At 51.0% G+C, this 22,337-nt stretch overlaps 1 protein-coding gene across 3 annotated transcripts in view; it reads left to right on the forward strand.

Annotated features, from left to right (window-relative positions):
* The window catches only part of Celsr1 (cadherin EGF LAG seven-pass G-type receptor 1), a 137,501-nt gene that overhangs the window by 99,006 nt on the left and 16,158 nt on the right, over positions 1-22,337 (forward strand). For all 3 annotated transcript variants that reach the window (XM_029469791.2, XM_021183487.3, XM_029469792.2), the window contains exons 10-24: positions 5,020-5,205; positions 6,549-6,662; positions 7,212-7,386; positions 7,926-8,067; positions 8,375-8,495; positions 9,403-9,586; positions 9,849-9,950; positions 10,839-10,933; positions 11,564-11,773; positions 12,273-12,456; positions 13,669-13,812; positions 15,534-15,738; positions 16,549-16,716; positions 18,807-18,933; positions 21,047-21,247. In XM_029469791.2, the coding sequence (XP_029325651.1) occupies positions 5,020-5,205; positions 6,549-6,662; positions 7,212-7,386; positions 7,926-8,067; positions 8,375-8,495; positions 9,403-9,586; positions 9,849-9,950; positions 10,839-10,933; positions 11,564-11,773; positions 12,273-12,456; positions 13,669-13,812; positions 15,534-15,738; positions 16,549-16,716; positions 18,807-18,933; positions 21,047-21,247 (2,358 nt within the window). The remainder of the gene's footprint in view (positions 1-5,019; positions 5,206-6,548; positions 6,663-7,211; positions 7,387-7,925; positions 8,068-8,374; positions 8,496-9,402; positions 9,587-9,848; positions 9,951-10,838; positions 10,934-11,563; positions 11,774-12,272; positions 12,457-13,668; positions 13,813-15,533; positions 15,739-16,548; positions 16,717-18,806; positions 18,934-21,046; positions 21,248-22,337) is intronic.

The raw sequence follows: 22,337 nt of genomic DNA on the forward strand, positions 1-22,337 counted from the left end.
TTCCACCCCTCCAGTGTCTGTACAGTAGAGAGAGCCCTTATCCTAGGCTCACCTAGAGGTTCCCAGGTTCAGGATGAGCCCTCTGTCTGGGAATCCGTACTTGACCAGGAGGTCCCACTGAGCCCACAACTCTGCCCTTGTATCTCTGACATTGGCACTGACCAGACAGATTTTCTTGTATAAACCATGGCCCATAATTCCTGGGCAGGGTCAGGATTCTCCAGTTTTGGCTTTCCTTGGAGTTAACACACTCCCAGTAGTCAGGAGGCACAGAGGGTCATTGTCAATGGTCACTTAGAGGAATCATGCCCTTAGCAAGGATTTGGGCTCAAATCTGGAGGAACTAGTCACTAAGTATGTCTTTCTTTCTTTCAGGCTTTTCCAAAGATTGTATATGTAAGCACATGCATGTGTGCCTAAGTCTCTCTGTGTGCTCGTGTCTGCCTACGTATGTGAATGTGTCTGAGCATGTGTGCGCGTGCATCTGTGTGTATAACTGGGCATGTCTTTATGCACGTGTCTGTGTTTGCATGTGTTCGTGACCGTGTATTTATGTTTGTGTGCACGTTTGTGTATATGTCTGCGAGTGCATGCGTGCCCATATGTGTATGTATGTTTGTGTGTGTGTGCTCATGTGTATGTATGTTTATGCATGAGTGCATGCATGTGTCCATATGTATGTGAGTGCATGTAACAAGCCCTGGTGCCCGTAGACTTCCTTCCCCATAGGTCATCCTCTGTCTCTTTCTCCCTCCTCCCCTTCAGCACAGCCTCTACTGGATATCTGTCTCTTCCCTTCCCGAGGAATCTGGTCTGTCCCAAGCTTTAAGGGTGGTGGCTCCTGGAATTCCCATGGCCCCTGCTGTCCCCATGTCCTCATAAAGCCATAGCTTGTTGCTTCTACTTCCTGGGCCCTGGATTCTTGTTCTTCATCCCAGTCAGGCTGCTGGAGTGAAGTCGGAGATAGTCAGAGGAGAGGTGGACCCTAAGGAGTGTCTGTACCAAGCTCCCATTTCACATGAGGCAAATGGAAGCTAGAGGCTTGTGTAACCTAGGCCCCATGGATCCTGGGTCAGCCAGAGCACCCCTCAGCAGAGCTCAGCTCAGAGAGTGGGAGGAGTCAGGGATGCCCAGAGCCCTCCTTTCTCCCAGCTCTCTGCCAGAGGTCACAGGGCCCTTGGATAGATTTGTTTGCACTGGCTGGAGGGTGGGGCCATCAGCCCAGACAGAAGCCAGCCTCTGGCCTGTGCCTGCCCACTTACCTGAGGTCACAGCCCCAAAGGTTGGGGGTTGTTGGTGTGCATGGCAAATTCTTTCCTCATTAGCTGTAATTTCACAAGGTTCCCGGCTGGCCAGAAGCTCACTTTGGCCTGAACTTGGAAGCACCGCCCTGCCTGGGGATGCTATTTCTCTGTGGGTGTTGCTCTGTCGGAACATATTAAATTGGCCGTTTTCATTCAGGTGATGACGGGTGCCTACAAGCTGTCATTAGTGTACCTGGAGGGGAAAAGGCTCTGTTCAGCAAGGTTAGCCCTGACTAACCCTGGTAGCCACAGAATTAAAGACTGGATACACCAAGGAGGGCTTTAAGGGGGTCCTGTAGACCTCATGAGCAACCCAAGGGACCACCTTGTTATGGTTCGCAGAGGCTGCTCTAACAGGAATTGGGGGTGGGGCAGGGTTTGTGTGTCATGTTCAGCTTGTGGCGTCCTGACTGCCAAGAGAGCGCTGTGATGCAGCAGTTTGAATGTCCCCATCCTGTGTCAGGCCAAAGTTGGCTAATTACTGTTAGGCAGCCCAGATCCAGCTATATCATCAAGCAGAATAACCATATTGTTGTTGACATCTGTCTTGAATCGAGTAGAAGTACACGATGGGTGGCTGCTCCTGTCCCTGTCCTGGGGTTTATTCACAGCCTCTCCTTTTGTTGCAGACACATGCCATTTTCAACTTCCTTGTTGATCTCTTTTTTTGAGGGGTTTGCCAGCAAGGCCAGTGAGAGAGAATAGCCCAGAAAACTTGTGTGAGGCAAAGGAAGCAATATGTAAAATGGCGAAAATTGCCTTCCAAAATCATCTAGTGGCAGAGACCAAAGTCAAGACATTAGTCCTTTCTGTCAGGGCTTCCCCTGAGGCCTGTGGAGTACCTTGAGTTATCCAGCATGAGACACTTTGTATTGAAACCTTTGATATTGTTTCTAATGGTTAGAGACCACACAACTTGGGGCCCCTGAGTTTCAGCCCTTGGAAATGTGTTGAGACTTGCTTTAAAGCCTGGATCCAACCAGCCTTCGTCAATATTCTGTGTGGACTTGAAAAGAATGTGTTCTATGCTGTCGTTAAGTAAGAAGAGCCACATGTGTTGAGACTGTGGCATTGATTGTGGTGACACAGGCCTGGACTGTGTCAGGGGCTGGTGGTGTAGCTCAGTGGGTAGATTGCCTGCCTCGTGTATACAAGGCCCTGGGCTACACTCTCAGCATTGCATAAACCAGGTGGAATGTAATCCCAGATTTTAGGAAGTAGAGACTGAAGGATTTGAAACTCAAGGCCATCCTGGGCTTACTTAGGAAGTTGGAAGCCAGTCTGAGCTGTGTAGACCCTGTCTCAAAAACAAACAAACAAACAAACAAACAAACACACACACACACACACACACACACACACATACACACACAAACCAAAACAAACCAGAAAACCAAAAAAACAAAAGCCTCTAAAAATCCTATGTCGTTGTCATACTTACTGTTTGCCATGGTGGCAATTGGATTCTGAACTTCGACAATCAGCTTCCTTTCTTTTCTGGCTAACTGGCTGTGGTCATCATGTGATGGTGATGGTGCTTGCCTTAAAGTTGCTCTGTCTACTGATATAGTCGCACCAGCGCTTCTTCCTATAGGGTCTCTGTCCATCCTTTTGGTTTTTTTTTTTTTTTTTTTTTTTTTGAGACGGCTTCTCAGTGTAGCCCTAGCTGTCCTGGAACTCACATTTTCTACCAGGCTGGTCTTAAACTCAGAGACCCACCTGCCTCTGCCTCCTGTGAGCTGGGATTAAAGGCATGCGCCACCACCATGCCCCAGCTGTGCCTGACCTTTTACTATCAGAATGCTCTAGATTTTTAATTTCAGCTGCGTGGTCGTGTGTGGCTTTTATATCTTGAGACTCATCTTGCTGGGCATTATCTTTAATGGAACAGTGAACATCTGACATAAGCCACATCCCTGCTTTCTTTCTTTCTTTTTTTTTTCTTCTTCCATGTATTTAAGTGTGGTCACTTGATCTTTCTGGAATGTTACCCTAACAGCCAGAAAAGAGTCTGCTGGTCCCAGGTCTGCCTGTGGCTCTCATGGCCACTGTGTCGAACAATTCTGCCATCCCTCTCCCTATTCCTGGGTCTGGTCTGTTCTACCCTTGAGTTTTAGGTATGCTACGGTGTCCTCGTATTTTGGGATGTTTTTATTCAATGCTAGGCATTGTACTGAAAATCTAGAAAGACTGGTGTCATTGGCATGGCACCTTGTTTGTGGTAGGCAGCAACTGGGGGAAGTAGTCACAGACTTGAGAGAGTCAAAGCCATGCATCTGTTCCTAAAAGATCTGCTGTTTTTTTGTTTACTACAAGTGTCATAGCCTTTTGTTGTCCCAGCGCAAAGCCTCGAAGACGCTGGCCCATCTAGCCTTGCTTTTGAAGATGCTGGCCCATCCAGCCTTGCTTGAAGATGCTGGCCCATCCAGCCTTGCTGGGATTGGGATTGTGGTCCTTATCCCATGGGCCTACAGGACACTCTTCAGCAATTGCTGAAGTTTGAGTCTTCAGAACCAGATGGTAGCCCTGGGGGAAACCAGAGTTCCTTCCCCATGGCCTTTGTCCCTGCGACTCTTGGAGTGCCACTTAGAGCTTCACACAGATGTCCCACCTCACAGGAGGAGGATGGTCCAGCTCACCCAATATCCTGTCAAGTTAAAGAAGCACCTAGGCATTGTCCCAGCTGCACTCATTTAAAATTGTATGTTTATGTGTCTATTCATTTAACTATATGTGTGTATGTGTGACCCAGAGGACAGCTTGTGGGAGTCAGTTCTCTCTTTCCATCCTGTGGGTCCCAGGATTCTAATCGGGTCATCGGGCTTGGTAGCAAGCCCCTCTCCCTCCTGAGCCATCTTGTCAGCCCTGGCTGCATTCATTTCTCTCATTCCTCTCTTCTTTGTTTATTTTTTTTTCTTGTTTTCGGTTTTGGTTTGGTTTGATTTTTGTTTGTTTGATTTTTTTTGTTTTGTTTTGTTTTGTTTTGTTTTGTTTTGTTTCATCTTGGCTTGCCTGGAATTCACTGTTTAGACCAGGCTGGCCTCAAACTTATGAAGATCTGCCTCTGCTTCTGAGTGCTGGGACTAAAAGCATGCCTGGCCTTAACTGCATTCATTTAAAATTCTGTTACAGGCTAGGTGCCATACTCTAGATTTACATGTATGTTGTTAAACAAGATTAGGTCTTGACAAACTGGAATTGTATTTAATTCCCAACCCCTTGTGTGTGTGTGTGTGTGTGTGTGTTGCTAAAGCTGGGTCCTTACACTGCCAGGCAAGTAATTTACCACCGAGCTATGTCCCCAGCCAAATCTGTCTTTCTTTGGTTTGTTTGTTTTGTTTTGTTTTTTACTTTTTTGTTTTGTTTTGTTTTGTTTTTATTTTGTTTTTCCTTTCTCTTTTGGGGTAGTCTCACTGTGGTAGCCCAGGCTGGCCCAAAACTTGCTATTTATAACAAGCTGACCCAAAACTCAGACTCATCCTTGCTGCCCCCGCCCCCTACCCCCAAGTTCTGGGACTACAGGTGTGCACCATCATGCCTGGCTCCTTATTTTAAAAATCCATTTTTTTTTCACTCTGGTTACCACGCCCTAAGTCTGTCTGCATGGCTTTGTAATTGTCCGCAGGCTGTTTTCCATGTCACCGTAACTGTAGCACTGTACTGCACTGTCCCGCTATGACACCAGTCAGTCGGTGCGGCTCTCTCTGCCCTACAGATTCTCAACAGCTACATCCGCTTTGAGGTCTCCTACGGCCCCTCTGACGTGGCATCCATGCAGCTGTCCAAGTCCCGGATAACTGACGGGGGGTGGCATCACCTGCTCATAGAACTGAGGAGTGCCAAGGAGGGCAAGGACATCAAATACCTGGCAGTCATGACCTTGGACTATGGGATGGACCAGGTGAGCATGTGCCTGGACCCTCCTTGGAATAGTCCCTTCCTCAGCCCATGGGGAAGCACAATGACACTGTGCCAGGACCTGCAGGGACCTTGTGGGTTTGGTCAACATAACCGGGTTTAGAGTTCCCATTCCATGAATGAGGATGGGGAGACTTCTGTAGTCTAGAGTTGGGCTCTGCCTACCTCGGTCTCTCATCGTGGTGCTGTGGATCCCTTTGTAGGGCTTTTCTCTCAGTGAAATTGCTTTTGGTAGCATCTTATTGCTCAGCCCCGGGCCTCTACCCAGGCACAGGTACCAATGCACTTTTCCCAGAAATGGGTATAGTGAATAAAGCTGGATAAGACCCAGGACCCAGAGGGGCTGGATGACACAGACACACCTCTGTCCCAGGGGGCAGCTGTCTCTAGATGGTACTCTCAGAATGCTCACTTAACCAGACTGGTTTCTGCAATTCCCAGCCAGAGAGCATGGCACATGTCCGAAGATGCCCACATACTGAGGGACTGCAGACTCATGAGTCTCGGTCTGGCTTATACTACATTCTGAGAGTGCATAGCTGTTGAGTATAGAGGCCCCCTGCTGGGGATAGGAGCCAGCTGGGACCCAGATTCCCATCATGGGGAATGCATGGTCTTCACTCCCTGCTTGCCTCCTGCTTACCCAAGCCCCTTCTCTCAGCACGGCTCTTGGTTCTATGCCGAGTACGGGACATGAGGTTTACCCATGCCTTCTGTCTTAGTCAGGGTTTCTATTCCTGCACAAACATCATGACCAAGAAGCAAGTTGGAGAGGAAAGGGTTTATTCGGCTTACACTTCCATGCTGCTGTTCATCACCAAAGGAAGTCAGGACTGGAACTCAGACAGGTCAGGGAGCAGGAGCTGATACAGAGGCCATGGAGGGATGTTCTTTACTGGCTTGCCTCCCCTGGCTTGCTCAGCCTGCTCTCTTATAGAACCCAAGACAACCAGCCCAGAGATGGTCCCACCCACAAGGGGCCTTTCCCCCTTGATCACTAATTGAGAAAATGCCTTACAGTTGGATCTCATGGAGGCATTTCCTCAACTGAAGCTCCTTTCTCTGTGATAACTCCAGCTGTGTCAAGTTGACACACAAAACCAGCCAGTACACCTTCCCCACTGACCCCCCTGGATCCCGTGCCTACTGTGCCACATATAGTCAATCGGCTTTCCATCAGCCAAGTGTGAAGGTCAGCCTTCCTTTGGGAGGCTCTAAGGAGGTGGTGCGTGTTCGTCTGCTTGAAATCTTCAGTATGTTTTTCCCATTGGGAAGGTGTGCCCAGACACCCACTCCCCCCCACCCTACCCCCCTCTCTCCATGTAGAGCACAGTGCAGATTGGGAATCAGCTTCCTGGGTTGAAGATGCGGACTATTGTCATCGGAGGTGTGACCGAGGACAAGGTCTCTGTCCGCCATGGTTTCCGAGGCTGTATGCAGGTATGGTGGGCTTGGAACGACATCTTTACTGGCTGGCTCAGGCCTCCGTCACTATAGTCGGTATGGCTTTTTCAGTTAGTCTTTAACAATGTAATGGTCCCTCTTGTAGGCATCCCAGACTCTTAACTCATGTATACTGCTCACACTCGCCTTCCCTCACAGCACCCTCCCCCCCATGCCAAGGATCCAACTCCACTCCCATCCACCCCTCCCCACATCCCAAGCCTTCAGCCTCTTACTTCTGCCACAGCTACCTGATCTAGCATCATGTCCGCACAGGTGTAGCACAGCTGAAGGAGCAGCTAATCCACGGTCCCATTCACAGCCCCCTGCGGTGGGCACAAGTCACACGTTCCTTCGCTGCTAGCTATGCTGCACGACCCCAACATTGTCCATATTTCTAGCCTCCAAGCTGTGGGGATAAGAGCTGCTCTGATTGGGAGAGAATTTGGGGCTCTCTTAACCTCCCTTTAGCCTCTGCAGAGTGGGCGGTCCTCCAGTTCTGCCACTCTGGGACTGAGTCTGGCTGCCCCCACTGTTTACATGCAGGGAGTGAGGATGGGAGAGACGTCCACCAACATTGCCACCCTGAACATGAATGACGCCCTCAAGGTCAGGGTGAAGGACGGCTGTGACGTGGAAGACCCATGTGCCTCAAGCCCCTGCCCTCCCCATAGCCACTGCCGTGACACATGGGACAGCTACTCCTGCATCTGTGACAGAGGTGGGGACCTTCACTTCAGACATGGTGTCCCTATAAAATACCCATAGTGCCTAACTAGCGCTTGGGAGGTCATGACGGGGAAAATTGCTGCATGTTTGAAGCCAACTTGGGCTGCATAGTAATTTCTAGGCTAGCCTGAGCTACAGAGGCTCACCTTCTTTCAGACTCCCTGCTCCCCTCAGAAGGCCGAGCGGCTTTCTACTGGAAACAGACTCACTGTCTCAGTGCTCCCCAGGCCACACCATCACTGGTCATCTTTGGTGGCTTGGCGAGAACTGAGAATGTGGGGAGAGTCGTAAGTACACTGATAGCTCCCACTTCCCACGTCTCTGGAATGACCACGACCCACACCCCTCCATCTGGCCCTCCCCTGGCCTGGGCAGGTTATCCTCCGTGTTTTCTCCAGTCTGTCTCTTGTGATCTGGAGGCAAGGCTACTGCCCACTCCCTTCTGCTGAGTGGCGGGAACTATCGGCTTCAGGAAGCGTGGGCTGCAGGAGAAACGTTAACGTGGAGGTGATCCTGGTCCTGTCTCCACAGGGTACTTTGGGAAAAAGTGTGTGGATGCGTGTCTCCTGAACCCCTGCAAGCACGTGGCAGCCTGTGTGCGCTCCCCCAATACTCCTCGAGGCTACTCCTGCAAGTGTGGACCCGGCCACTATGGGCAGTACTGTGAGAACAAGTAAGAGACCCCGTGGCTCTGCCTTGTGGCCCTCTCAGCCTTTGTCCCCATCTCTCCTGTCTCCTCTCCTACAGAGAAGTACACACAGATGCCATTTCCTCCCTATCCCTTCTGTCTGTGTAACCTGAGGCCATCGGTGGTCTTTTCACATGTGTTTTCAAGCTAAATGAAAACATAGAGAAAACCATTATTTTTAACAGCATTTTTGTACATAGAGCCTGGCTGGGTTTGTGGCACCTGAAGGTAGTAGCGATGAGGGCACAAAACTCGTAAGTGTCCTTCATCTGTCACCTTGTTTTCCTATCAGAGTCGACCTTCCGTGCCCCAAAGGCTGGTGGGGGAGCCCGGTATGTGGCCCCTGTCACTGTGCTGTCAGCCAAGGCTTTGATCCCGACTGCAACAAGACCAATGGCCAATGCCAGTGCAAGGTGAGATGCCACCAGCCTGTCCCCACCCACCCCAGGCTTGAGCCTGGCAAGCTGGCCATGCATGCCCAGTCCTACATACAGACATGAGTCTATATACATGGACAGATGCACCTGTAAGGGTATCATATACTTTCATACACATGTCCACCTGTATTCACATGCACCTCCTATCTAAGCACACACATCAGTGTATATTCCTACCTGTATACAGTCTCACACACACACAAACACACACACATACACACATACATGCATGCATATAGATGTTGGATCATGCCAGGCGGTGGTACATGGCTTTAATCCCAGCACTCTGTCAGCAGAGGCAGGGCGGATCTCTTGAGTTTGAGGCCAACCTGGTCTACGGAGGAAGTTTAGGACAGCCAGAGCTAGACAGAGAAACCAGAACAAATAAACAAATGTGGGGCTTCTCACTTGTGTTCTGTGAACACCACAGGGCTTTTTTTTTTATCTAACATGGCTCAGACTGCCCCACCATGGGATCTGGAAGCCACTGTGGTCTTCCTGCAGCCCCACATCCAGTGAGGAATACCAGACCAAGTCATTTCTGTGCAGGTCGCCACATCTCTGACATCATCAGGCTTGGTTTTCCAAGTCAGCTGCTGTCTTGGCCTTTTGCAAACAAGTTGGTACCCAGTGATGACAAAGCTTTTCAAGTCTGGAGGGCAAGGGATATGGTTCACAGGGCAGAGCCCAGGCCTTATATATGATTCCCAGCACCCCCATGCACACATATACACAAGCTATACCCTGTCTTGGTGCCCAGACACCAATGTGTGTACAGCATGACACCTGGTCTCACAGCCAGGTGTGCTTAGCTGCCGCTGTGGGGAGCCCCACCCGCCTCAACCGCAGGAACTTTCACCGGCCCCACCTGTGACTTTTGCAGGAGAATTACTACAAGCCCCCAGCCCAGGATGCTTGCCTTCCCTGTGACTGTTTCCCCCACGGCTCCCACAGCCGTGCCTGCGACATGGACACTGGGCAGTGTGCCTGCAAGCCTGGTGTCATCGGCCGTCAGTGCAACCGCTGTGATAATCCTTTCGCGGAGGTCACCTCGCTCGGCTGTGAAGGTTGTCCCTTGACCCCTTTCTGGTCACACTGCAGAACAGATGTGGCATATTTTACATGTAGGCTTAAGCGTGTGCACATATGTTCCTGTACATCCCTGGGGCTTAGACAGTCCCGGTAGCCTTTATGCTGAGTCCTGAGGCCCTGGGCCAGAGCTTGTTCTAATGTGCATGGTGACTGGACGGTGTTGGGAGGGTCACTCTTGTGGGTGGAATGTAGGACGTGTGTACAGCTGAGCTGAGTGACTTCCTCCTCTGTCCTCAGTGATCTACAATGGATGTCCCAGAGCATTTGAGGCTGGCATCTGGTGGCCACAGACGAAATTTGGGCAGCCAGCAGCGGTGCCGTGCCCCAAAGGATCCGTGGGTAAGTCCTCTGCCGGCATTGTCCTTGGGATTAGGAAACCAGACGTTTACTGGGCAGGTGTCCTGGGTATCAGAGCGTTTAAGAATCATTGTTGAAACAATGTCACAGGCTAAAGAGGTAGCTCCATGCTTAAGAGTGCTGGCTTCTCTTTTAGAGGACCAGGGTTCAATTCCCGGAACTCATGTGGTGGCTCACAACCATCTGCAACTCCTGTCCCAAGGGGATTTGAAGGTCTCTTCTGGCCTCTCTGAGCACCAGGCACGCATGTGTTGGTTATGCACAGATTATGCACAGGTTATGCACAGATATACATGCTGACCAACAAAACACCCATACTCGCTCAGTTTAATTTTAAAATGTCATTAAGGAATGTATTGGGAGAAATGATATGCTTTTCCCTCAGTAGCAAGAGGCAGAGCATAACAGGTGAAAATGGCCTGTGACTCTTTATCTCTTTCCATTTAGATACTGGGGCTTTGCCACTCCCTGCCTAGGGCCTTGACAACTCACCAAGTCACCTATTGTTATATAATTTTTCTCTGTAAAATGGCAGGTAGTGGAGTCTGTGCTGTCTTCAGTAAGACTTGTGTGGGGATCTTCAGCACTGGCTCACTGGCTCCCAGACTCGCGCATGCCCATACGGTTGTTTGTATTGCTGGGAACCCAGAAGGCCTGCTTTGACTGTCAGGGCAGCTTAGAGGTGATTTCCACACGGCACGGGAAGATGAGAACACGTGTCCCGTGGCTGTGAACTTGACTGGTGTAGCACTCCCCCCCCCCCAATTTGGATCCTCCTCCGTGCTCAGTGCAAGGGTTGGCCAAGTATGTGCATAGGTTTGAGGCCTTACTAGGAGTGACCCACAGTCTGAGCATGCTTCTGTTCCCAAGGTAACGCAGTCCGGCACTGCAGCGGGGAGAAGGGCTGGCTTCCCCCAGAGCTCTTCAACTGCACCTCGGGCTCCTTTGTGGACCTTAAGGCCATGGTAGGTCCCAGCCTCAGGGAGGCGCCTCCAGGAGATGTGATGGGGGTGGGGCTGTATTTGGATAAGGTATGGCTCCCCAGAGGCCATGAATCTGGAGGCAGATAGGGAAGGGGCAATGTGAGGACTTCAGAGGCCAGGGGCCAGGCCCTCTTCCCTGACTCAAGTAAGTGGCTCTTCTGTCCCCTCCGAGTCTGGTTCTGCAGACGGAGGCCTCATTGTCACCAAACTCAGATCTTACTTCCTCAGACCTGCCCTTTCCTTGTTACTGTTGCCAATTCAGGATCTTTCTTGGTTTGAGGATCTTTTTTCTCCCCTCCTTCCCTCCCTCCCTCCCTCCTTCCCTCCCTCCCTCCCTCCCTTTCTTTTTTTCCAAGACAGGATTTCTCTGTGTAGTCATGGCTGTCCCAGAACTCACTCTGTAGACCAGGCTGGCCTCGAACTCACAGAGATCCACTTGCCTCTGCCTCCCAAATGCTGGAATTAAAGTTGTGCACCACCACACCCAGCAGGGTTTAGGGGTCTTTGAAGTACTATGGAGAATACTAAAAAGTAGAGAATTTCTGAATGGCGTCAAGGGCCCAAAACAAGTGAAATCCATTTGCCAACGTTGCCCTTTCCCCTTTGTTCCAGAATGAGAAGCTGAACCGCAACGAGACAAGAATGGATGGGAACCGGTCCCTGCGGCTGGCAAAGGCACTGAGGAACGCCACACAGGGGAACAGCACCCTCTTTGGCAATGATGTGCGTACGGCCTACCAGCTGCTGGCCCGCATCTTACAGCATGAGAGCCGCCAGCAGGGCTTTGACCTGGCAGCCACCCGAGAGGCTAATTTTCATGAGGTGAGAGGAGAGTGACCCTTCACTTCGGGTGTGAGCCATTCTTTTCTTAGTGTTGTGTGGCCAGGCAAGGGCAGGCCACGGCCTCCCTGTCAGCAGTGCTACAGTTAAGGACTTCTCGGTAGGCCTAGTGTTCTGAGTGGTGTGTATTTTAGCCTTGCACTTGACAGATAAGGAAACTGAGGCATGTGGACCTTACGTCCCATTTGCCCAAGGGTTTGAGAGTGTCAGAACCTAGTGATGAACTATTCAGCCTCCTCCTGCTGCCCCCTGCAAAGCCCCACCCCCACTCCATGTCCCCCTGGCCTGGCTCTCAGCAGGGCATCCTCCTGGCAGAGTCTCTGGTCCCTGATAATAACTCTAAGCCCTGCTTTCCTGGTCCAGGTCAGTCCTGGTCAGTTCATGGCTGTCTAGAAGGTATTTTTCTCCACCTCAGGACCAGGGTATCTAAGAACACAAGACTGATTACCATCTTTCTCTGTCTGTCTGTCTGTCTGTCCAGGATGTCGTCCATACTGGCAGCGCCCTCCTGGCCCCAGCTACAGAGGCAGCGTGGGAACAGATCCAGCGAAGTGAGGCTGGTGCAGCGCAGCTACTGAGGCATTTCGAGGCGTACTTCAGCAACGTGGCACGGAATGTGAAGAGGACCTATCTGAGGCCCTTTGTCATCGTCACCGCCAACATGAGTATGGACTGACCTGAGGGAAGGGCCGGGCACCTGGCCTGCTGCCCAGATGCCGAGACCCCCTAACAGTGATGCGGGTGGGACACAGCCTCAGCCCAGGCAGTCTGTAGAAAAGTGAGCCAGCAGTTTTAGCCCTAGGCTTCTTGTCTATAAAATGGGAGAAGTCGCCCAATTCGAAAGGCATCTAGCATTTGATGTCATAGTTGCTGACGTCATTTCTGTGGAGGTGTCACCCTAGGGTCTTTGTAGAGTCCAGCTGGCCTTTTGAGACACCCAGGTTTGGGATTTCCCACAGTGCACCCTGCTTGGGGTCAATATGTCCCATCTCCCATTCACCATGTATAAAAATATATGTGGGGATGGAGGTACAAGTGTTCCTACCTTTCCCTAAGCAATCAGTGCTGTCAGGACTCCATGGCCCACGTTACCTGAAACACTAGTGCACACTGCTCTGGGGTTGGGAGTTTAGGAGTCCTGATTCCTTCAAGGTAGAGAAAGCCCCAAGTTAATAAAAAGCAGTCTCCAGCCTGTTTGGACAAAGCTGGCAAGAAGGCCCCAAGTCCCTGGGAATCTCCATTCCAGACAGGGTTCCTCTAAATAACCCATAGAAGTCCATCTGCCTCTTTCTCCCAAGTGCTGGGATTAAAGGTGTGCACCACTATGCTTGGCTGCTAGCAGAGAGTCTTAAACAGGCAGGATGATTTGAGGAGGCCCCTGGCATATAAAGGTGTGACTCTACCTCTTTGTCAGGGTAGTGGTGGCCGGCACCAGCTAAGGGACAGCCTGACTGGGTGTTACATCGGGGGCTTTTAGGTGCTTCTACAAGGCAGAGAGCAAACAGAAAATGGAAGCCCATGCTGCTGAGTGTATAAGCCTGTGCGGCCAAGCTTGCTTAGAGACAGCTGTGGCTGTTTCACTACCTGGAGAGGCTGCAGGGGAATGACATGGCCTGTGGAACAGGGCCGGTTGGCGCGGTACCCCTCTTGTTGTGGCCAGCTTTGACCCGCATAGTCCACCCCATCAGAGCCATGCAAGACAGTGCCAAATGCCACCATAAAGAGCCAGATTGTCAAACTCTGACCCGTGTTGTCCTGTGCGGCCCTCAGTAGGTTTCGTCCCAGAGACAATGGTTGCTGTTGAAAAAACTGTCATTTCACAACTGTGGGTTCAGAAACGCTCTAACATTGAGGCTGAGTAAAGGGGTTGTCCCCAGTTCTTGCAGTTGACATCTTCGACAAGCTGAACTTCACCGGTGCCCAGGTGCCAAGGTTTGAGGACATTCAGGAGGAGTTCCCAAGGGAGCTGGAGTCCTTCGTGTCCTTCCCGGCTGACACCTTCAAGCCACCAGAGAAAAAAGGTAAAGCCATCTAGATGTCTCTTGTTCCTTTGGGGGTCCCCATCCTTCAGGATGGAGTGATCCTCGAAAGAGTCCCAAGTGTGCCCTGAGTGAGCCATGAACCAAGCAGGCTTGAACAATGTTCAGGTGTCTTTATTAAACCCTGTGGGAGGGTCTCGTGGATGTAGGACCAACCTTGGTCCAGGCCCTATCTTCCAAATCGTTCAGTTGCAGCTTCCACATATATGTGGTTCCGTGCTTGCTCACAGCTGACCAGGAAGTGATTGTGGTTGTGTGTGAGCTGAAGAGCATTAGCTAGGATTGTTCCCTGCATGCAAGTGTGCATGTATTCAATGTATACGTGGGTGTGTATGTTCCTGAGGTGCATGTTGCATATATATTCAATATATATATGTGCATATGTGTATATATTCAGTTTGTGTGTGTACATATATTAGTGTTCATATATGTATATATTCAGATGTTTTTGTATATATGTTAATATGCATTTGTGTATATTCAGTATGTGAGTATATGTGCATATATTAGTGTACATATATGTGTGTATATTTAGTATGTATGTATATATATGTGTGTATATATATATTTATATATACATAAATATATATGTGTGTATACACATACACACATGCATATTCCAGGTGTGCATATACATGTGTTTATATTCTGGTGTGGATGTATACATGCTTATATTTCAGGTGTGCATGTATAGATTATATATATATGTGTGTGTATTCCATATGCATGTATGTTTATGTCCTGTGTGTATATATGTTCCATGTGTGTGCTTATATGTATGTGAATATTCTGTGCATGCACATCCACCTATGTATATTGCCTACACTGTGCACAGCTACACTATTCTCACATGTGTATACATGTGTCTATTCCTTAGCACTGTTACCTAGAAGAGAACTCTGTCTCTGTAACACTGTCACCTATCTGCTCTGAGACATGGCTCAGAGAAACCCTGTTTGCCATGGAACATTCACATGGGAGGAATCCCGTACTGTCCACTCCCCAGCGCCTCATAGCCCTGCGGGTGGCATTGTATTCATTGCACTAAATCTATAAGCTGCTCAAACACCAGGGTTGGTCAACATAGGACCCGCTCCCTGGTCGTCAGGCAGCATATGGTCTAATAGGCCGGCTGTTAGGAGCCTCACTCAGGCAGGAAGGAAGGAGGCCCATCCCTACCACATCTTGATCCAGGGAACATGGCCACATCTCTCTCTCTGTCCTCTCCCCCACCAAGCCCAGGAGCCAAGACAGTCAGACCCACACCAGGGTCTCCAGCATCATGGCTGCTTCAGTGAGTGGCAAGACACTGTAGGCTTGGGCACCCCAAATATTTACTTATGTGTGGGGTGTACACATGGTCTCTCTCATGTACACTTGGAAACACGTCCCCGTTTAGCATGAAGCAAGAAAGCACAAGGCACAGAGCCCATGTGTACAGAAGGCCCTTCTCCCCACTGTCAGCTCCCAGCAGTGCTCTGAGTGGCTCCAGAAAGGATGGAGGTGGGTGGGGGTGGCAAGAAGATTCCCCCCCCCCCCGTCTGTCACATGACACCTTTGAGCTGACTTGGCTATGGGCTACTGATATGTGGCTTCTGAGGAGGCTCCATGTTGAGTTCCATCTGCCAACTTTAAGAGTGTAGAAGCTGTTTGGTGGCACAGATGCCTGTTCTGAGTCCTCACACGCTGTTCTGGAATTACAGAAGGCCCCGTGGTGAGGCTGACCAATCGGAGGACTACCCCACTCACGGCACAACCAGAGCCCAGGGCTGAGAGGGAAACCTCATCCAGCAGACGGAGGAGACATCCCGATGAGCCCAGCCAGTTTGCTGTTGCCCTGGTCGTCATTTACCGGACCCTGGGTCAGCTGCTGCCTGAACACTATGACCCCGACCATCGCAGCCTCCGGTGAGTCCTGGGTTAAGGACCTTGAGGGGACCCATTCCCTCAGCACCATGAGGCCCCCACAAATCAAAGTCCTGATGACTCACAGTAACATTATGCCATAACTCTGGCCTGCGGTGACTGCCAACAGGAGGTTCTGTGCCCTGGGACGGTCATTCTCTTTGTCTTGATTCACACTCCCATTTATGCCCACAGGTTCCCCTTGTTAGCACCACCTCGTGCCTCCATGGGCTCCATTCTGTCGTCCACGCCACACTCAGGGGCTGTCATGGATGATAACCTGTAGGGGTATCTGTGCTCTGCTGGCCCAGTCCCATGGGCCACCCAGCCAGTGTGCTGAACAGTCTCTATTGCTCCTGAACAGAAGGCTGTCATAGGCCATGCCTCTGAGCTACTATATATAGCCTCTGGGTGCTTTCTTGTTGCCCACCCTTGTCTTTCGAAGCATAGAGATGGATGACTGGGTTCCAGGCTCTGGTCACTTAATCAATTCCATATGTGGCCAAGTCACTGTTCCCAGAGTCAGTGCTATGTAGTGGCTCTGACATCCTTGCAGAGACACACTTGCTCCTTAAAGTTTCCATAGCCCCTTTCCCCTGGAGGTGGCAACTCTCCCTGCACTGAGAATACCAGCACTGCAGCCCAGACCCACCCCCCTCCGACCCCCTGCCGCCCCTGAGGGCAGTGCGGTGATCTGTGTCCGAGGCCTGTGTCTCGGTTGCTCCTTTGACTGTGTCTTCATAGTGCCTGGACTCAGGGTCTCTTGGACCGTGAATTGATTGTGTTTATTCTGTGATCTTCCCTCTCTGACAGACTGCCTAACCGGCCTGTCATCAACACCCCCGTGGTGAGTGCTATGGTGTACAGTGAGGGGACCCCACTCCCCAGCTCTCTGCAGAGGCCTGTCCTGGTGGAGTTCTCCCTGTTGGAGACGGAAGAACGAAGCAAACCTGTCTGTGTATTCTGGAACCACTCCCTCGAGTAAGTGGGACCCCAAAAGCCTATAGGCCACCTCTTCTGTGGGAGCCCTCTGTGTGTGGGGAAGGGCCTTGTCGAGGTGAGAAGGCTCAGTTGGCAGAATGAAGGCTACATTATGTGGTCTCTTAGAACATTTCCAGGCTTAGCAAGATGGGAGGTTTCTTCCCTTTTGCGTCTAGGAATGTCAGTGTGTGCATACACACACACACACACACACACAAAGCCAAGTGCACATTGAGGAATTCTCCACATCCTCGTGGGAAAATCTAAACCTACCCACATACACCATGGAAACACACACAAAGGTGTGCACATATAATATAGATGTGATCCATCTGCAAAGATACTTTAGAGTCACACATACATATGCAGGACCACGTAGGGCAAGTACACAGGTGCACACAAAATATCCAGAAGCAGCCATGTACACACAAGGCTTCCTGAGAAGGCCACAGCCGAGATGGGCTGCTCACCCCTAGAGCACCTGCCATATGGTAGTTAACAAGAGCATCCATTTCTCTGCCGGGCAAAGCCACTTGCAGGATAATGGGACTCAGAGGTGAGCCCACGCAGAGAAAAGTAACAGTGTTGGTCCCAGGCGACTGTCCCTCTGCAGCAGGGTTGGCTTGGCCTATTCCTGGAGTCATCAGACACACTCCAAAAATGACCCGATTCATGATGTATGTATGTAACCTGCAATCAAGGAAGGGAGGTGGTTAATTTTTTAAAAGATGCTATTTCCTATGTCTCTGTGGCACTGGATGCCAAGGCTAGTGGCCTGTCCATGGCTAAAGCCAGTAGCCATTTGTCTTTTTAGCTGTAGGAGTCCTGGGAGGGGCTGGGCCTTTACTTCCTTGCCCTCTCTTTGGTCTCATTTGGGATGCACAGGGTGGAATGATTGGCACGCGCTCTAAGATGAAAACCGTCACTGCCTTTCTTCTTCGTGAGGAGCCTGGGACTCAGTGGGTCAGAGCCCAGGCACTCTCTGCATGCCTAAAGCTGGGCCTAAACGTGTGTGTCTGTAAGCTCCTACCACAGGGACAGTCCCTACGACGTGGTTCCCCAGGATTGAAAGGAGAGCTACCCCACGGGTCTGTGCTGAGTGTCCCGGCACATGCTTGGGCAAGAACATTCATTCGTCTTCTTTTGTCTCTGTACTTTCCAAACGCCAGTTTATAAGGGAAGCTCATTGACTCTGGGGGATAATAGATCTTGGGCTCACAAAGGGGAAAGTGAAGGGAAGCGTTGGTGTCTGGCGTGTGGGCCCCCACGGCTGCCAGGCATGGCTGTGTGTCCCTGGCTATTTGTTTGAATCATGGCAATTAGCAGTGGCTCTAGTGATCTGCCCTCCTGCTTTGTGGTGCTACCATTATCCCCAGAACTGAGCCCTCCTGGCGAGTGTGTCAACGGTCACACCCCATTTTACAGATGAGTAAACTGAGGATCAGAGGGATTACAGGACTTTCCCAGAGCCGAAGAGGGGCAGGGCCCTCTTCACAACTTGTTATTTGGGGCTTTCCGTCAGTTGAAACGGGAGCAGTAATTGGACCATGGCTTCCAGGCAGCTCCTATAAAGCATTGTGCAACAGTGAACTTGAAAGCGGACAATGGAGAGATGTTTATTGCTGAGGCCATTGTGGCTCCTTGAATGGATGGTGAACAAAGTAGCTGTCTCAGCCTTGGCTGCTGCCTCTGGCCACAGGGCCTGCCCATGTTGGGAGTTTTCTGTGTCTGGCACCTAACCTTTGAACTTCAGAGGCGCTCCTGAGAGCCTGCACCAGCTCTGAAAGGAACGGGAAAGCTTTTAACCTGCTGCCAAGTGGCTTTGAGGGCTGTGTCCTTGGCGACAGTGACCATGGCCCTCAATTTCAGTGTGGTGAAGGTGGTAAAGGGTTTGGGCTGGGAGCTGACAGCAAGGCTGTGAGACCAGGACCCCTGTGGGTGGCTGTTCTTTGCCCTTGACCATTCCTTTGCAACTAAATCCAGTCGTGTCATCACAGCCTCAGCGACCCGGGGACTCAGGTGAAAGCAACTTCCAGACTATCTCAGTGGTGAAGGGACCAGGCTCACCCCCTTCTTCCTCTTCTCCACAGCATCGGTGGGACTGGAGGGTGGTCAGCCAAGGGCTGTGAACTTCTGTCGAGGAACCGGACCCATGTCACTTGCCAGTGCAGCCATTCAGCCAGCTGCGCGGTGCTCATGGACATTTCCAGACGTGAGGTGGGCATTTTACCGCCACCCCCAGCCCCCTGGCGAGCCTGGGGACCAATCCCTGTTGCAACTGGAAGCCTAGATCCCCAACCCACCCTCCCAAGGCCCCCATTTTCCTTGTATGTTGAGCAAACCAAATGTGCCCATTGAAAGCTGTTTTAGCAACTGTTTGAAGAGGCCTATGAGAAGACCTTGAAGGAGCTTTAAGGGCCAGTGAAATGGCTCAGTAGGTAAAGGTGCCTATTGACTTGAGTCCCACTCCTAGGAGAGCCAACTCCTGCGAATTGTCCTCTGACCACCACACATGCGCTGTGTCATGCATTCTTGCACATGCACACATACACAAACATACATACATAAATGTAATTTTTTGAAAGGGGAGGTTAGAGCTGGACATGGCCTGTAATCCCAGCACCTGGGAGGCTAAGCGGAAGGACTGCTCCAAGTTCAAGGTCAGCCAGGGCCACAGAGTGAGACCCTGTGTAAACAAACGCGTAAACAAAACTTTCCAGAGAGCCCAGGTTATGGAGCTGTTAGTAAAGGTGTTAGTATCTCAGGGATGCTTTTGCTGTGGTGAAACACCATAGGCAGAAAGAGCTTAGAGGGGAAAGGGTTTATTTTGGCTTATAGTTCCACATCATAGTCCATCATTATTGGGAAGCAGGACAGGAGCTCAAGCAGGGCAGGAACCTGGAGGCAGGAGTTTATGTAGAAGCCATGGAGAGGGTGCTGCTTCCTGGCTTGTTCCCCAAGGCTTGCTCAGACTGCTTTCTTACAGAACCCAGGATCACCAGCCCCCAGGGGTAGTACTACCCACCATGCGCTGGGCCCTTACACATAAATTATTAATCAAGAAAACTCTCCCATGGGCTCTCCTATAGGACATTTACTGAATTAAGATGTTCTCTTCCCAGATCTGTCTAGGTTTGAATCCACTTGTCAAAAATCAACCAACACAAGTGGTAAAACCTAACCCCAGGCTCAGGAGTTTCTAGATGTTACCTCCTCTCAGGGCAGAGTCCCCCGGCCATGCTAGATCGTGCTACTTCTGTATCCAGTTTGAATATGAAGGTCTCTCAGGCCACACACTGCCCCCAAGGACAAAGGTGTGAAGAGAGGAAGTCAGTGACAGGGTGGTGATATCTTTGGTACCTCAAGCAGCTTGAGAATGTAAGCCGGCCGCTGTGGTGTGACTGATCCCCGGGGTAGTAGTAAGCTCTGAGCAGCCACAGTGCACAGCTCTATGTCACTGCCTCCTGGAAGGTGCTGCATAGCCTGTACCCAAATACCCAGGACTCTGGGTCACACTAAGCATATGCCCAGAGACTCAGAATGGTCAATCTCAGTCTGAAGACACGTTAGTCACCCTTGGTCACAGGAGTCTATAAGCTGAGGGTAAGAAGGAAATGCCAGCTACGGGCGGGATTCTGCTACCCCAAAATGACTCTTCAGGCTCCAGGTTAGCAGAGCTGCGGTTTCAGCCGGGCCACCGAGGGAGCTCAGGTCCTGCCAGCTTCATTCCTTATCCGTGCCTACCCCGCACCTGCTCTCCTCATAGCTTCTGTTTGAGGACCATGTAAGATAATGCAGCCATGGATGGGTGATGAGCCCCTACCCTGTATCAACTCAGCACGGAGATGCTGTGTCACAAGTTACCCAGGTCTCCTTGTAAGGAGCCTGCTGTGACCACTGGCTGAGTGGGGGCGGGGGGGGGTTGTATTAACTAAGTCCCTTTGGCTGATCTCTGCGCAGGATTTGGAACATCTGTCTCAGTCGTTCTTGATAGCAGGACCTATGTGGAAGGGTTAAAAAATGTTTTTGAGGAAGGATCCCATTATGCAGACAAGATTGGCCTTGAACTCACTGAAATCTATGCCTTTTGAGCATGGATTAGATGCATGTGCCACACTGGCTAAATATATATCGCACAGGCTGGCTGCATTGATACATCCCCCTTGTTGGGCAGCTGTGGCTACCACTCATCCATCCTCGGGGCTTGCTCACCATCTCTAACTAGTCACCCGGTCCCCTCCTGGTCTTCAATATCTAACAGCCATCACGGTATCTGTTCAAATGTTCATCGGTGCCAGCTCCTTATTCTCTTTAACCAACCCACCTGCAGCACGGGGAGGTTCTGCCCCTGAAGATCATCACCTATGCCGCCCTGTCCTTGTCTTTGGTGGCCCTCCTGGTGGCGTTTGTCCTTCTCTCGCTCGTTCGGACACTGCACTCCAACCTGCACAGCATCCACAAGAACCTCATCGCGGCTCTGTTCTTCTCCCAGCTCATCTTCATGGTCGGCATCAACCAGACTGAGAACCCGGTGAGCCCACTTCCCCCAGTCCACCTTGGGCTACCCTGAGTGCTGCCACTCGGGCATGCTATCCCCTGGGCTACCCCGAGTGTGCCCCATGCTATCCCCTGGGCTACCCCATGTGTACCCCATGCTATCCCCTGGGCTACCCCAAGTGTACCCCATGCTATCCCCTGGGCTACCCCGTGTGTACCCCATGCTAGCCCCTGGGCTACCCCGTGTGTACCCCATGCTATCCCCTGGGCTACCCCAAGTGTACCCCATGCTATCCCCTGGGTATGCTCTCAGTCACCCTGGAGCAGTGGAATGGTGCATCCCGTTTCCTAAGGGCACTGTGTCTGGGAAATCCCTGGAGAGGCCAAGGCTCTATGTTCTGTGGGGACCTCCGTCTCAGGGCACCCATAGGGTCCTCCAAAGGCCACATGCACAGTGAGTCTCCTGACATAGGCATTAGTGGCTTCATAGGTGCTGGTCTAGTTCTGTATCTTGCTGTGAGAACCCTGACCAAAAGCAGCCTAAGGGAGACAGGGTTTATTTGGTTCATGATTCCCGGTCATAGTTGGCCATTGTGAGGAACTCAGGGCTGCTGCTGATCACCGCATCTGAGAGCAAAGAGAGATTAAGTGCATGAATGTCTAGTCCTCAGCTATCTTTCTCTACACTTATACAGTCCAAGGCCCCCTGCCTAAAGAATGATGCCGCCCACTGTGGGCTTGGTCTTCTCCCATCTGTTAACAATCAAGATAACCCCTCCCACACAGACATGCTCACAGCTCTGCCTGATCTTGACAGTCCCTCACTGAGACTGCCTCGTTAGGTGATTCTTGCCTGTGTCAGGTTGACAAGTAGAATTAACCATCAAGGTGCTGTAGTTAGAGCTAAATCCCAGGGTCCTGTGGGCTGCAGTAGCTTTAGCGGAGAGTGGTGTACAGGTTCCCCACCCACTCTGTTTTCTCCACACCCACAATAACCCTGGGCTTTGCTCAAGAAGGAGCAACAAATGCATAGAACTAGGAAGTGCTTTCGGGGTGTATGGGACTTACTGAGAGAGCAGGCAGGAAAGAGGAGGAGGTATGGAGGGGAAGTCCGGGAAGCTCTA

Source organism: Mus caroli, unplaced genomic scaffold (assembly GCF_978045245.1).
Source record: "Mus caroli unplaced genomic scaffold, Mus_caroli_1 scaffold_16, whole genome shotgun sequence".
NCBI lineage: Eukaryota > Metazoa > Chordata > Mammalia > Rodentia > Muridae > Mus > Mus caroli.